This window comes from Sus scrofa, chromosome 10 (genome assembly GCF_054392235.1).
Source record: "Sus scrofa isolate SSC_HxYL_T2T_F1_AM1 chromosome 10, Sscrofa_HxYL_maternal_Yorkshire_Landrace_v2.0, whole genome shotgun sequence".
NCBI lineage: Eukaryota > Metazoa > Chordata > Mammalia > Artiodactyla > Suidae > Sus > Sus scrofa.
Window position 1 is genome coordinate 32,812,720 of NC_139392.1, and position 15,347 is coordinate 32,828,066.

Below are 15,347 nucleotides of genomic sequence, written 5' to 3' on the forward strand. Positions count from 1 at the left end.
TCAAAACAGGGGCTCGAACCCCTATCTTCCAGTGGACAGCACTGAAACTTAGAGCATCTTCTCAAGAGTCGCGCCAATCATGTGTGAGCAGATCTGGGACAAGAGTGCAGTTGGTTCCCTCAGGTCACACATCCCCCTGAACCACTGAAGCCTGCTTGGCGCTGAGATCATGCCCTGGACTCTTGCTTGAATCCAGAACTCCACTTTCTCTCTCTCTGTTGAATCCTGCTGCCCCCAAGATGTCCTGGGGTGATCCTGGAGAACATATCAGAGCCAGGAGAGCAGTCCAATTCTTTACCCAACATTTTGCCTCTATCTTCTGACCCACAACCCAAAATACAAACATTCATCCAAAAAGAGCTCCTCTGGAGGACTAGACAAACCCCAACTCGGCCCATCCTCCCCCAATCTTCCCTTGGCAGCCCTTCACAGTGACCAGCTGACCACCTCATGTGAACAGCGGTCTGCTTGGATCCCCAATTTGACTCAGGGATCAAAACACCTTCAAGTTCACATGACGGCTCTAGCAAGAATCAGCTTTCCTGCGGCAGACCACACCTGGATGATCAAGTCCTGTGGACTCACTGGGGAGGTGGCCATCCGGATGAGTGCCTGCTGGGGGGCGGGGTTAGGAAAGGAAATCTGTGACTCTCCAGGTCTCACTGACGTTGCATCAGAGCACCAGTCTGAGCAACCTTGACGAAGGTCTGGCTGACAATGGGCCAGAGTGCAAGTCTTCTGTCACCCAAACCCACTCTATACTCTGGACACTCCTCATCCTTCTCTAGACCTGAGAGTGGCAGGGACAGTGCTCCTCCTAGAGAGACCCCCTCCAGACCTCAGCTTGAAGACCCCACCCTGGGTCTCTCTGAGGATCACCAGAGAGACCTTCCTTCCTTTCCTTACCCAATGTTCACCCCACTAACCTGCTGGCACTGGCCCTTGTCACCACACTACCAGCTAACACCCAAAGAGCCAGTGGGCTAGTCCTCATCAACCCGGGGAAATCCAACCTGAAAAATCCCCGTTTCTTGCTCCATCGAAATTCCTCTGCCTTTGGACTGCTAGCATGTGCATTAAGACATCGACATGTACACTGAGAAGAGTGGCGCTGTAACGTCCCTCTTTTGAATGTCTACTGCAGGGCTGACAGCGAGGGCCTCGTGCTTCGAAAAAGGCAGAGGGGCATGTTTGCCGTCTCTGTGCTCTGGGAGAACGTGTTTCAAACTGCCACGAGACACGAGTCTTTTCTCACATTTAGGAAAATACTTGAGGCAGTTGGCTCACTCGGAGCATTAAGATATACCTTAGTCATACAGCAAGCCTGTATAACAGACCTATGGCTTGAGAGACTGATGAGACTGGTGGCAATGGAGATAAAGATGGAGATAATATGTTTAGTCAAAATGAACCACCCATCTGAGGAAACAGCCTTTAGAACAGTAGCAACATACCTCCGCAACAACAGCTAAGGTTGCCCATCGTCTGACACTTGAGCAGTGAAGGGGAGAGCCTCCCAGCTGTGGCCAACACACACGTCTCTTCTCACAGACTGGCAGTTGAACCACAAGGCTCCGTGGGCAGCATTCCATTGCCGTGGAAACTGGTCAGAGGCCTGGAACTTTCAGAGGGAAGGCAACTCTGCCCCCTCTGGGTCCACCTGCTCTATATAGCCTAGTGGCCGTTTCCCTGGACAGGGTCAACATTTTATTTCAAAAACTGCATCCTACAATCAAACAGTATTACTCTCTGTTTTGAAAAGACATTACTGGAGAGAAAAAGACCTCCCCAAATATAATGGGTCTTCAACGTTTAGGGGAATTGCAAAATCCTACCATGGTGAGATTTAAAAGGGCTCCCATTTTTTGATGGAAATACCATTTCCACTCATTTCTGGTAGTTGAGGCACCAGACATTTTTACACTCCATAGGTAACATTTGTCCAGAAGAAAAGGAGTAGTTATAGAAATTAAATTGTAAAATGCCACACACTAAGCATATGTTCATCAAGTTGCAAAAGTCTTCACTCAATGACCGTGTGTAGAATTTTTCTCTGGATGCAACAATCTGTACACTTCATTATCTTTCCACTGGTTCTTCATTAACAGTGTCCCTGTCATTGTATACGTACAAAACTTACTATGCCTTGAACAGTTAGGAAACAAGGACTCACCCTACTTTCAACAGTGGGTTGCCTTAAAACACATATCTCATAATTTTCTAAGCAACAAACTTTAGCTAACTCAAAGTTCTAGGATGAAATGTATTCTTCTCAAAATTCAACCCCTCATCACACCAGTGCCTGGGACAGTGTCATGAAATCTGGCTCGAGAACAAACTGAGCACCAGCCCACATGGAACATGAGACAATTCCTGGAGAAAACTGAGAGCACTGCAATATTTCAAGCCAAGCAGGGAGGGTGTAAGGTATGGGAGGCTGTGAGAGACAACTCTGCCATGGCTGATTCTCCCCAAGTATCTAAAATTGAGAGACCAAATGCATCGCTCTTCTGATAGGACAACAAGGGAGATGGAGTCCTCTTTTCCTCCCTGTATCTATGAGTCTGTTACTCTTTGGTGTGTTTGATCATTGGTTTTGGGTATTAGACTGCACAAATCAGGGACATCACATAGTATCCTGATTTGTCTGACTGTGGCCTTCAGCATAATACTTTCTAGGCTCACCCAAGGTGCAGCAAATGGCAAGAGGCCACTCTCTTTTCTGGCCGAATACCACTGCACTGCATATGGACACCACATCTTCTTGACTCATCCCTCAGTGGACACAGGCTGCTGCCATGACCTGGCTGGTCTACACATTATCACTCGCTGTTGTGAAAAGAAGTTATGTGAGAGAAAAAGTCTAAGGGACACTTCAGTGGACAGAGCTGCTCCTATCTTTTCAAATTAGGATGTTCGTTTTCATCAGAAGCCCTAGCAATGGATTTGCTGAATCTTATGAGAGTTTTGGTTCCGTTTTTTTTGGATGAAATTCCACAATTAAGATACACTACTGAGGTTCTCATCAAACAATACATCCTACCTCATTTTACCTCATGTGGTAGTTCATGGCGGTATTCCTTTTCTTTTCTTTACTACTGGATTCTATACAGGTAGAAAAAGTCTCAGGGAACATGTTTTTAAACATGACCCTTAGGCATACTTTGCTGTAAGTAGGAATGAATTCTTCAAAGGGACACATATTTAACTTAAATTTATTTAAAAAGCAAACTTCAGGAGTTCCCGTCATGGCTCAGTGGTTAACAAATCCGACTAGGAACCATGAGGTTGTGGGTATGGTCCCTGGCCTTGCTCAGTGGGTTAATGATCTGGCGTTGTCATGAGCTGTGGTGTAGGTTGCAGATGTGCCTCGGATCCCGTGCTGCTGTGGCTCTGGCGTAGGCCAGGGGCTACAGCTCTGATGAGACCCCTAGCCTGTGAACCTCCATATGCTGTGGGAGTGGCCCAAAGAAATAGCATAAAGACAAAAAAAGAAATCCTATTTTTCACCTTCATATTCAGTCCCACAGAGGAAAACATGAACACACAGCCCCCTGACTCTCTGAGAAAAGGAAGCTGACCTGCTCAGCACTGGAGCTCATTCGCGGGTGCATCTCCATGGCTAGGAGGGAAATGGGCTCTGAGAAACAGCCTCCCCTTCCTGCTGACTGAGAGGAACCCCATTCCCACACTTCTGCTTGGCAAGGGCTGGTGTGTGTATAAGTATGGCAGTTGTGGACATGCTGCTCAGCTGTGGCTGTAGCAACACTGTCTGAAGCAAGGGAAAGGGAAGAAAGCAACCCAGAGAGGCTGCAAAGCCTTCCTGAGGACCAGGGCCCTAGATCGCCCCCCTTAGTCCACATGGGAGAAAAGCCAGCTCTGGAACAATGGAGGAACTATGTTCGAAATTAAACATCAGGACACAAGGGCTTTCAAGCAGAGAGAACATGAAAAAATCAGGGCTTCGCACCCACCGCAGCTAGGCACCTTGTGTCCCAGACCGGTGCTTCCCCACTTCCCAGCAAAGAGAATCACAGCTGGGCCCCCACCACAACAGGAGGGTTCACACAGACCACAGAGGAGACACTCCTTGAGTGCCTGGCTCTTGTGGCCAAGTGGGATGGCGCCTCTGGGCCCTACAGGACAGCTCCCAAGTATATCCTCTCCTTCAAGACTGGGAGAGATGGCAAATGGACCTAATGCATGGAAACACACACAGAAAATTAGGCAAAATGAAACACAGGGATATCTTTCTAAAAAAAAAAACAAAACAAACACAAGGCAAAATCACAGAATAAGAACAAAATGAAGTGGAAATAAGCCATCGACCTGAGAAAGAGTCAGAAGTCATGGACATAAAGATGCTTACTGAACTCAGAAGAAGGAATGAACACAAAGAGATCTTCAATGAAGAGACAGGAAGCAGAGGAAAGAACCAAAGAGAAGTTATTAATGAACTGAAAAACACACTCGAGGGCTTTGACAGCAGACTGGATGAAGGAGAATTAATCAGAGACCTGCCTGACAAAACAATGGAACTCAATCAGATAGAGAGGCAAAATGAAAAAAGAATTTTTAAAAAATTAGGCTACTTTAAAGGACCTATGGGATACCATCAAGCAGAATAACATTTGCATTACAGGGGTGGTTCCAGAAGAAGAGAAAGAGAACAGAACAGAAAAATTAATGGAAGAAATAATGCCTAAAATCTTCCATCATCTGGGAAGGGAAACAGAACTTGCTTGGCTGTGGTGTAGGCCTGCAGCTCTAGCTCTGATTAGACCCCTAACCTGGGAACCTCTGTATGATGTGGGTGCATTCCTAAAACTAAAACCGAAAAACAAAAAGGGTAAAAACCATATGATTATTTCCATAGATGCAAAGAAACCCATGAGATAAACTTCTACATCCACTTATGTTAAAGTCTCAACAAAGCAAGTATAAAGGGAATGGACCTCAACTTAATAAAGGCCATCAACTGCAAACCTACAGCTAACATTCCACTCAACTGTGACAAGCTGAACGCTTTTTCTCCTCTAAGATGATGAACAAGAGAAGGATGCCCACTCTTGCCCCTTTTATTCCACATAGGATTTGAAGTCCTACTAACAATTAGACAAGAAAAAGAAATAAAAGGAATCTGAATCATAAATGAAAAAAGTAAAAGTGTCCTTTTTGCCGATTACATGATACTATAATAGAAAATCCTACATACTCTAGCAAAAAACTGTTTGAATGAATACATTCAGTTATGTTTCAGTTTACATAATCAACGTACATATCAGTGGCATTTCTATACAATAATAACAAAACATCAAAAAGAGAAACAGGCGTTTCTGTCATGGTTCAATGGTTAAAAAACACAACAGTACCCATGAGGACACAGGTTCAATCCCTGGCCTTGCTCAGTGGGTGAAGGATCCTGTGTTGCCTTGAGCTGTGGTGTAGTTGCAGATGCAGCTCAGACCCCATGTGGCTGTGGTGTAGGCTGGTAGCTACAGCTCTGATTCAACCCCTAACCTGGAAACTTGTACATGCTGCAAGTGCAGCCCTAAAAACAAACAAAACAAAACAAAACCCCAAGAAGAGAAACAGACACGGAGTTCCTGTTGTGGCTCAGTGGTTAACGCATCTGACTAGGGACCATGCTGTTGTGGGTTCGATCCCTAGCCTCGCTCAGTGGGTTGAGGATCCTGAATTGCTGTGGCTCTGGTGTAGGCCCACAGCTACAGCTCTGATTAGACCCCTAGCCTGGGAACCTCCACAGAACAGATAAAAAGACAAAAAAAAAAAAAAAAAAAGAAAGAAAGTAATAGACAAGATGGCAGAGTAGGAGGACTCAAGCTCCCCTCCTCTCATGAAAACACCAAAATTACAACTATGTGCCGAATGACCATCAACAAAATAGACTGGAAACTACCAAGAACAAGATATCCTACACCCAAAGGCAATAAGGAGCCACACTGAGACAGCAGGAGGTGCTCATTCATGGTAGAAGTAATCCCATACCCCCTGCATGGGCAGCCCACAAACTGGAAAAGAACTCTATTTCAGAGGCTTTCCCACAGGAGACTTCTGAACCCCACAGCAGGTGCCTAAGCCAGGGAGTCTGGCACGGGAAGGAGGAGCCCCTGGGACACATGACATTGAAGGCCAGTGAGGCTTGTGTGCAAGAGCTCCACAGGACTGGGGGAGACAGAAACTCCACTCCTGGAGGGTGCACACAGGCTTTCATGTGCACTGGGTCCCAGGGCTAAGCAGGCACTCAAGAAGAATCTGGGTCAGAATGACCTGGCCAATCATGGAGGGTCTCCTGGGAAAGGAGGGGGTGACTGGGAAACACTGTAGGGCAGGACAGTCTAGGCAGAGGTCCCAGGAATAGTTGTTGGCATGAGCTCCCCTGGAGGTGGCCCTTTTGGAACAATCTGGTCCCACAAGTTAGGGCTGAGAAGCCCCAGGCCAAACAACAAACAGGCTGGGAACACAGACCCACTGATCAACAAACAGGTACCTAAAGTGCTCCACATCACACCCACAGACAAAGGTCCACCCCCTAGAGGGACAAGGCTCAGCTCCACCTACCAGTGGGCAGGCACCTGTCCCTCCCATCAGGAAGCTGGCCATAAACGCCTCTATTTTACCTACAAGAAGGCAGACACTAGAAGCAAGACAGGCTACACACCTCTAACCTACAAAAAGGAGATCATGCAAAAAGCATACAAAATGAGAAGGCAGAGAAATATGAACCAGATGAAGGAACAAGACAACCCCCACACCCACCTCCATGCAAAATGACTTTAGAATAATGATTGTGAAGAGGATCCAAGAGCTCAGACAAAAACTGGAGGCAAAGATCAACACATTACAAGAAAAACTAAACAAAAACATAGAAGATTTAAAACAGAAACAAACCAAAAAATCGTATTTATGATTGCATCAAAAATAAAGTACCTAGGAGTTCCCGTCAAGGCCCAGTGGTTAAGGAATCTGACTAGGAACCATGAGGTTGCAGGTTTGGTCCCTGCCCTTGCTCAGTGGGTTAACGATCTGGCGTTGCCATGAGCTGTGGTGTAGATTGCAGCCGCGGCTCAAATCCCGCATTGCTGTGGCTCTGGCATAGGCCGGTGGCTACAGTTCCGATTCGACCCCTAGCCTGGGAACCTCCATATGCCGTGGGAGCCGCCCAAAGAGATAGCAAAAAAAAAAAATAATAATAATAATAAAATAAAATAAATAAATAAATAGATAAAAATAAATAAAATGAAAGTAAAAGAAAAAACTAAAGTACCTAGAGATAAATTTAACCAGGCAAGGTAAAGACTTGTACACTCTAAACTATATGCTGTTGAGGAAAGAAATTAAAGGCACAAATTAATGGAAAGATATTTCATGTTTATGAGTGAATTCACATCATTCAAATGTCCAGATTACCAAAAGCAACAGAGACTCAATGCACTCTCCACCAAAATCCCAACTGCACATTGCACAGACCTAGGAGAAACCCTTCTAAAATTTGTATGGAACCACAATAGATCCCCATCAGCTACAACCATCTTGAGAAAGAGCAGCAAAGCTGGAAGGATTACATTTCCTGATTTCAAACTACACTACAAAGCTATAGATAGCAAAACAGATCAGGACTGGCACAAAAACAAAACAGACAGACCAGTGAAACAACACTGACAGCCCAGAAGGAAAACCAACACAGACACAGACAAGTCATTTCCAACAAAGGACCACAGAGCATACAATGGACAAGGGACAGTTTCTTCAATCAATGGTGCTGGAAGAACTGCACAGGCACATGCAAGGAACGGAACGAGACCCCTACCTTACAACACATCCCCAAATTAAAATGGACTAAAGACTCAAATGGAAGAAATGAAACCATACAATGTCTAGGAGAAAACATAGGTGGTAAGCACATGGACATCTGTCTGCTTACACTTGGCTCTGACCTCAAAGGCAAGTGATAGAAAGGGAAAATTAAACCAGCGGAATGGAGTTCCCATTGTGGCTCAGTGGTTAACGGATCTGACTAGGAACCATGAGGTCGTGGGTTTGATCCCTGGCCTTGCTCAGTGGGTTAAGGATCTGGCGTTGCTGTGAGCTGTGGTGTAGGTCGCAGACACGGCTCAGATCTGGCATTGCTGTGGCTGTGGTGTGGGCCAGCGGCTAGAGCTCCGATTCAACCCCTAGCCTGGGAACTTCCATATGCCCCAAGAGCGGCCCAAGAACGTGGCAAAAATACAAAAAATCTGCTATTGTTACTACGGTGCCATGGGGCGCTGCTGGTTCCGTCCCTTACCTGGGAACTTCTGTGTGCCTTGGGTGTGGCACAAAACAAACAAAAAACAAACAAACAAAAAACTGGGGCAGAGGATCTGAATAGACATTTTCCAAAGAAAACAGAAAATGGCCAACAGGCTTATGACAAGAGGTTAAACCACACTAATGGAACTACAAACCAAAACCACAATAATGTTTCAACCTCATCCCTTAGAGAATGGTTATTATAAACACACACACACACAAGCAATAAATGTTGGAGAGCATGTGGAGAAAAAGGAACATTACTGGTGCAGCCACAGTGGAAAACAGCATGAGACTGCTCAAAAAATTAAAATCAGAACTACAGTGTGACCCAGCAATTCCACTTCTGGCAATTTATCGAAAACACTCGCTTGACGATCATACGCACCTCTATTTCATCACAACAGAGTTACAATCACCAGGACAAGAAAACAACCCAAGCATCTACAGAAGGATGAGCCAAGAAAGATGTGGTATATATCCATATGCATTTCAGGGAAACATGGAATACTTTTGAGTAGGTCTCAAATATTGCATGAGGCATCCGTATACTTAAAATATATCTGTTGTTTATCTGAAATGCCAATGTAACTGGGCCTATCTTGTTCTTATCTGTTAAACCTGGGGACAGTCCAATGAACGTGAATGAGAATGGTCAGGGCAGAGATCATCACAGGGTGTCTGGGCTGCTGTGAGGAAAGACTTCAGAGAGCTGGGAAGACAACTGAGTCTTAAGCTGAGAACTCTGTGGGCTCTTCCACTCCTTGCAGAAATTCACAACACACCATCATTACTTGTGACTTACCTTTTGGATGGATCCATGTTTTGTCTGCAGAATAGATCCTAGGTTGCTTGAAGACAGGAACGAGGTGTGTGTTCCCCACTCCACCTAGGACCAACAGGCACACCAAAGGCATGTTAGTAAATCACAGCAGGAACTGAGTCAAAGGGTTTTATCTTCCCAAAGAGTAAAACCATTCTGTTTGGGAAATCACTGTTAACGGCTATTTTCTTTCTTTCAACAATGCAGCCAAGAATCCAGTCTGGAGTTTTTGCAGGCAAATTAGTAATACAGACATGCATTGTCTGTGGTGCAGTAAGTGTCCATGGTAGTGATGTCATGGGCACATTTCAGGTTTTTGAAAGTTGGATGTAGGAGATGGGATTAAGATGGCGGAAGAGGACTGGAGCTCAACTTCTCTCCTAAAAACAACAAAAGTCACGACTAAAGGCTGAGCAATCTTCACCCAAATGGACCAGAAACCTTCAAAAAGACATCCTACTCCGGAAGAGAAAGAGGAGGCCACATCAAGAGGTAGGAGGGATGATTTTGTGATACAAACAACCCCATACCTCCCAGGTGGGAAGCCCCCCAGACTGGAAACTAACTGGTTCACAGAGACCTACAGGAGTGAGAGTTCTGAGCCCCACATCAAATCCTCACATGCAGGGATCTGGCACTGGGAGAAAGAGCCCCAGAGCATCTGGCATTGAAGGCCAGTGGGGCATGTGTGCAGGAACTCCACGGGACTGGGGGAAAAGGAGACCCCACTCTTAAAAGGCGCACACAGACTTTCACGTGCACCGAGTCTCAGGGCAAAGCAAAGTCTCCATAGGAATCTGGTCAAAACTGAATGCAGTTCTTGGAGAACATCCTGGGAAAACAGGGGTGAATGTGGCTTGTTGCGAGGGAGGGACATTGGGAACAAAGCTCTCAGGAATATTCAGCAGCATGCCTTTCTCTGGAGGGTGGCCATTTTGGCAAAATCTGGCCCCACCAGTCAGTGCTGAGAAGCCCCAGGGCAAACAGCAATCCAGGTAGGATCACAGCCCCATCCCTCAGTAAACAAGCTGCCTAAAGAACCCTCAGGCACACAGACACCTCTAATCCCATCCAGAGACAAAGCCCCACCCACTAGAGGGAGGAGAATCAGAATCAGCCCCACGAACCGGTGGGCAGGCATCAGCCCTTCCCATCAGGAAGCCTACAGCAAGGCTCCATACCAACCTCAGCCACAAGGAGGGCAGACACCAGAAGGAACAGAGGCTACAATTCTATTCCCTGTCAAAAGGTCACTGCACCAAAAACCTATAAAAATGAAAAGACAGAGAACTATAACTCTGATGAGGGAGAAAGGAAAACCCCCAGAATATCAGCTAAGTGATGAGGAGAGTCTCAGCCTCCAGGAAAAAACTTTAGACTGTTGATGCTGAAGATGATGCAAGACATTGGAAATAAACTGGAGGCAAAGATGGGTAGTTAACAGGAAACACTGAGCAAAGAGATACAAGATATAAAACTCAAACAAGAAGAGATGCAAAATACAACAACTGAAATAAAAAATTCACGAGGAGCAGCTAACAGCAGGATACAGGAGGCAGAAGAATGAATAAACGAGGTGGAGGACAGATTAGTAGAAATTATGGGGGAGAGAGGACAAGATGGCAGAGGAGTAGGGGGACACGCTCACCCTTTCCCACAAACACAACAAAAAAAGCACATCTACAGAATAAATGACTTGCACAGAACAGCAACCAATCGCTGGCAGAGGAACCTAAACTCCAGTAACGGCAAGAAGTTCGTGACATTACTGGGCAGATCGGGAGAAAAGAGGAGAGTGAGAGAAGGTGAATCCGAGCGGGATGGGCGCTCCCGAAAGGGAACTGAGGAGGAGAAAGGGATCCCGCACGCTGGAAAGTCACCTCCACGGGGGGAAGATCAAACGAACCAGAGAAATCTCCAGATGCAGAGAAGAGAATAGCAGTAAGTCAGAGTACGGAAAAGCCGATCAAGAACCGAACGGACCATCTGAACTATGGGCACAGTCACCAAAAATTGAGATGCCTGGGTGGGGGCTGGGCACCAAGACCTCGGCTCCAGAGGTTAGTCCCAGGGCTGGGGGGGCAGGGCGGAGCGGAAACTGCTTGGAAGTCTAGAAACTTTTTGACCGGGCAGAGACTGCCTGGGAGACTAGAAAACAAAACTGTGGCAGAGGGAGGGAGCAATACTCTAGGGGCGGGGAAGTGGAAAGCTGCATCAGAGGGAACCTGGGAGAAGAGCCTGGTCTGCGCCCGTGCTGGGGAGGGGAGAAAAGAAGGGGTGGGTCCCCATAGAATACCCCCCACACCACAGCAAGCTTACAGGCCCACTAGCTAGCAGAAAGCTGCGCTTCCCAGTGCTTCCCCCCCACCCCCACCACCCCCTATGCTCTCGCTGGACCTGGGGCTACCTGCCATCCAGGAGGGCTGGCCTCAACAATTGCCTGAAGCCTACCACCACAGGGGCTGTCCCTGCACAGGCCTGCTTGCCCTTTGGAGGGGCTACACTTCCGCAGAGCAGCACCAATCACCACCAGCCCCCGAGAAAAGGCCTGCAGCCCAGAAAAGCTAGAACAAGCCTAGCCAGGCTGTGAATAAGTCTGCCTAATTCTCACATGGTTTTTCGGAGTCGGGCTGCCCTGGGGAGGAGCCTCTTGGATTTCCAGTGGCCCTGCTACCCGCCCAAGGCCCCAGGGGGTGCCAAGCTCTAGAGGATCAGCTGCATACCATCACCAGCCCTCAGAAAATATTCCATGGCAGTGACAAGGCAAACACTGCCCGGCCACTGAGGGTACAACTCCACCAGGAAAAAGAAAACAACAAGCAAGATGAAGAAGCTGAGAAACCACCCCCAGTCAAACCAACAGGAGAACTCACCTCAAACAGTCAACAATGAAACAGATCTCTGCAGACTGACAGACCTGGAGTTCAAAAGAGAAATAGGGAAAATACTGAAGGAATTAAGAGAAGATATGAACAGTAACGCAGATACCCTCAGAAAGGAACTAGAAAATATAAGGAGGAGCCAAGAGAAACTAGAACATTCATTTGCAGAGACGCAAACTGAACTAACGGCAGTAAAAACCAGAATGAATAATGCAGAAGAACAAATCAGTGATATGGAAGATAGAATAATGGAAATCACTCAATCCGGTCAACAGACAGAAAACCGAATCAAAAAACTGGAAAGCAATATAAGAGACCTATGGGATAATAGAAAGCTGGCCAATCTACGCATAATAGGAATTCCAGAAGGAGTAGAAAAAGATAAGGGGATGGAAAATATATTTGAAGAAATTATCGATGGAAACTTCCCAAATCTAAAGGATACTGGGTCCAAGATACAAGAAGCACAGAGGGCCCCAAACAAACTGAACCCAAACAGACCCACACCAACACACATCATAATAAAGATGGCAAAAGTTAGTGATAAAGAGAGGATCCTAAAGGCAGCAAGAGAAAAACAGAATGTTACCCACAAGGGAACCCCCATAAGAATATCAGCTGATATCTCTACAGAAACACTACAGGCCAGGAGGGAATGGCAAGAGATATTTAAAGTGCTAAAAGGAAAAAATATGCAATCTAGAATACTCTATCCAGCAAGAATATCATTTAAAATAGAAGGGGAAATAAAAATTTTTCCCAACAAACGAAAACTTAAAGAATACAGCAACACAAAACCCAGGTTAAAGGAAATTTTGAAAGAGCTTCTCTAAACCAAAAAGAAAGGAAGGAAAGGGAAGAAAAAAGAAGAGAAAAAAAAAAAGAAGAAGAGAAAGAACTAGGACTGAGGAAAACGCAATCAGAGAGCAGTCACTCAAATAAGGCAGCATACAGATTATATAAGAAAAAAGAAAGCTTTATAGTTCTATGCCAAACTTCACAAAGAAAATATGTGTCATTGTGCGGCACATATTATATGGTAACAGTACTCACGTACCTTTCTGTAAATTTGGGAGAAGTAAGCTATGGAAATGTAGTTGTGTCATTTGTGAACAATGAAATTATAATTAAAAAATACATTCCTATTTTCCATCCAAAGTTTATTTATATTTCATTGGCTAATTCTAAACTTGGCGTGTAAGCTGTTCCAGGGTGAAACAGAAAAACGTAATGAAAGATGAGCCCAAGTCTCACAAAAATAGAAGAGTTTTACTTGATAACATTCCAAAAGATATAAATTCTAATTTGGTTTAGTATTGCAACCACTGTCCAAATCAAATAGTAGTAGTCCAAGACCTCTATGAAGTGCATTTATTAAAAATTGAATGTTAGTGTATTATTACTCTGAAGTTGTGACAACCCATTATCCTTGGAAGTCACTGAAACATGCATCAAAGATACAAACAGGCTTCTTAGAAGAAGGAGTTAAGGCATTTTTGGCTGAACACTCAGCACAGAAGATATTTCCACATTGTCTGCAGTGATGCTGTAAACAACAACAAAAAAATAAACATTTTCAAGCATAACAACTATATCAAAATTATGAGACTACAAGAATAGGCCAACTGCACTTTGAAAGTATACTATTTCAAGGTTTATTTAATAACAAATCTCAATGCTGATTTAATCCTTTGATTAATTTGAATGCTTACTAGTTATATACTACACTAAAAATTTCAATATGAGATTGATCTTAGAATTTTCAAAAAACCATGCGAGGCATTTTTAAAGTGTTAATAAAACAGTCCTATCAGGTGAAAAACTATTTCTACTTGCCAAATATTTCAGGCATCATTTCTACAATCAGAATATAAATTTGAAACATCACATGATGGTATTATTTAAAATGATTTTTTTAATCTCTGCTTTTTCTTCCTTTAAAATAACTCAATGATGATAAAATGTATGAGTTTAATAATGATGCTGTGGTTCAGAAAATGATTATTCTAGAAAGTGAATCAGTAGGAAGGCAACAAATGAATTTAAAGTTAAAATATATGCTAATCAGAAACTAGACTGCATAAATTTAATTGTTCTACGTAGTTATAAGTTAAAGTTAATAAATGGCAAAACTTTTAAAGTCTATCAAATGCAGGACAATTCTGATGGTTAAAACAGTCAACTGTGGAATAAAATCCCATCTCACTGTGACTGAAAAGCCTTTCCCACAGGTGCTTCAGCTCTGTACTTCATTGTCGTTAGCCCACTTTCTATTCAGTGTTTGTGTAGGTCTGATCTATTTTAAAAAGTTTCAGCACATTATAATATTCCACACTTTTAAGAATGATTGGTGCCCAAGTTTTCAAATGGATAACATTTTGAAAATCAGAAATAATTTGGTCATCTTCCATTATCAAAAAGTGCTACAATCTTAAGTCTGAATGACAATAAAGCAAAGCAAATTTTATCTCTCAAAAGCACTGGAAATTTCTAACCTTTGGTAATTTCCCATTTATTCTAACCCTAGGGAGCAATCCTTCCTTGAGACTCCAAGCATATATATTCAGATCACTTCTTTAACACACAGCAACTCATTCATGCCTTTGTGTTCTTGACTTCTCCTAATACTGACAATTCATGAATGACATGTCTCTATAATCCTTGGAATCCCTGAAGTCTTTAAATCTTGTATTTAATTACCCATAACACCTACAATATTATTACACAGACAGCAGCCATTTAAAAGTATGTATATATGAGATTTTTTAATGTTCAAAATATGCTTTTTACTAAGAGGTAAATTCTAGACTAAAAAACTGCTGCACATCACCAGGCGACTTACCTGAAGGGACTGATTCTCTTTGCCCAGCTCCTGCACTGCTGCAGTTTTATTATCCAGCTTTCTTTGCAACTCTAGTACTTTGGTTTGAAGCTTTTCTATTTTACCTTCTCCTTTAAGACACCTAGAACAAATCACAAAAACATTAAAAAAATAATTAAAGACCCCCCAACACAGATAATGAACTACTTTAGCAGTCTGAAGCATAATACATGAATTTCAACCATCTGTTGTAATGAGTAGTTTCTAAATGGCTACTTAAATACCTGTTGGAGCACTATTCTCAAGACTTCAGTTTTTTTCAATGTGCAATATGTAAGTCTTTATCACTTAGAATGGAAATAAATTATTTTTATTAGACATCAGTCACCTTTCTGGTAGTGCCCTTCTTTCATCATGATTATTCTGAACTGTTGCTTCCAATACCATGATTTTTCCCTGTAAGTCATCCATCTGGTTTTTTTTTTTTTTTTTTTCTTTTCTAGAGCCA

At 43.9% G+C, this 15,347-nt stretch overlaps 1 protein-coding gene across 18 annotated transcripts in view; it reads right to left on the reverse strand.

Moving 5' to 3' along the window:
• LOC146398935 (uncharacterized) overlaps window positions 1-15,347 on the reverse strand; it is a 115,211-nt gene that overhangs the window by 62,108 nt on the left and 37,756 nt on the right. For 14 of the 18 annotated variants that reach the window (XM_084980853.1, XM_084980850.1, XM_084980857.1 and 11 more), the window contains 2 exons: window positions 14,861-14,981; window positions 9,119-9,202 (listed from right to left, as the gene is read on the reverse strand). Coding sequence is in view for 3 of the 18 variants with exons in the window: in XM_084980852.1 (XP_084836978.1) it covers window positions 9,119-9,202; window positions 13,076-13,124 (133 nt within the window). In the remaining 15 variants the exon portion in view is untranslated. Of the gene's footprint in view, window positions 1-1,454; window positions 1,690-9,118; window positions 9,203-13,075; window positions 13,565-14,860; window positions 14,982-15,347 lie in introns of those variants that run through there. The other 4 variants (XM_084980852.1, XM_084980851.1, XM_084980841.1 and 1 more) reach the window with 2 other exon arrangements.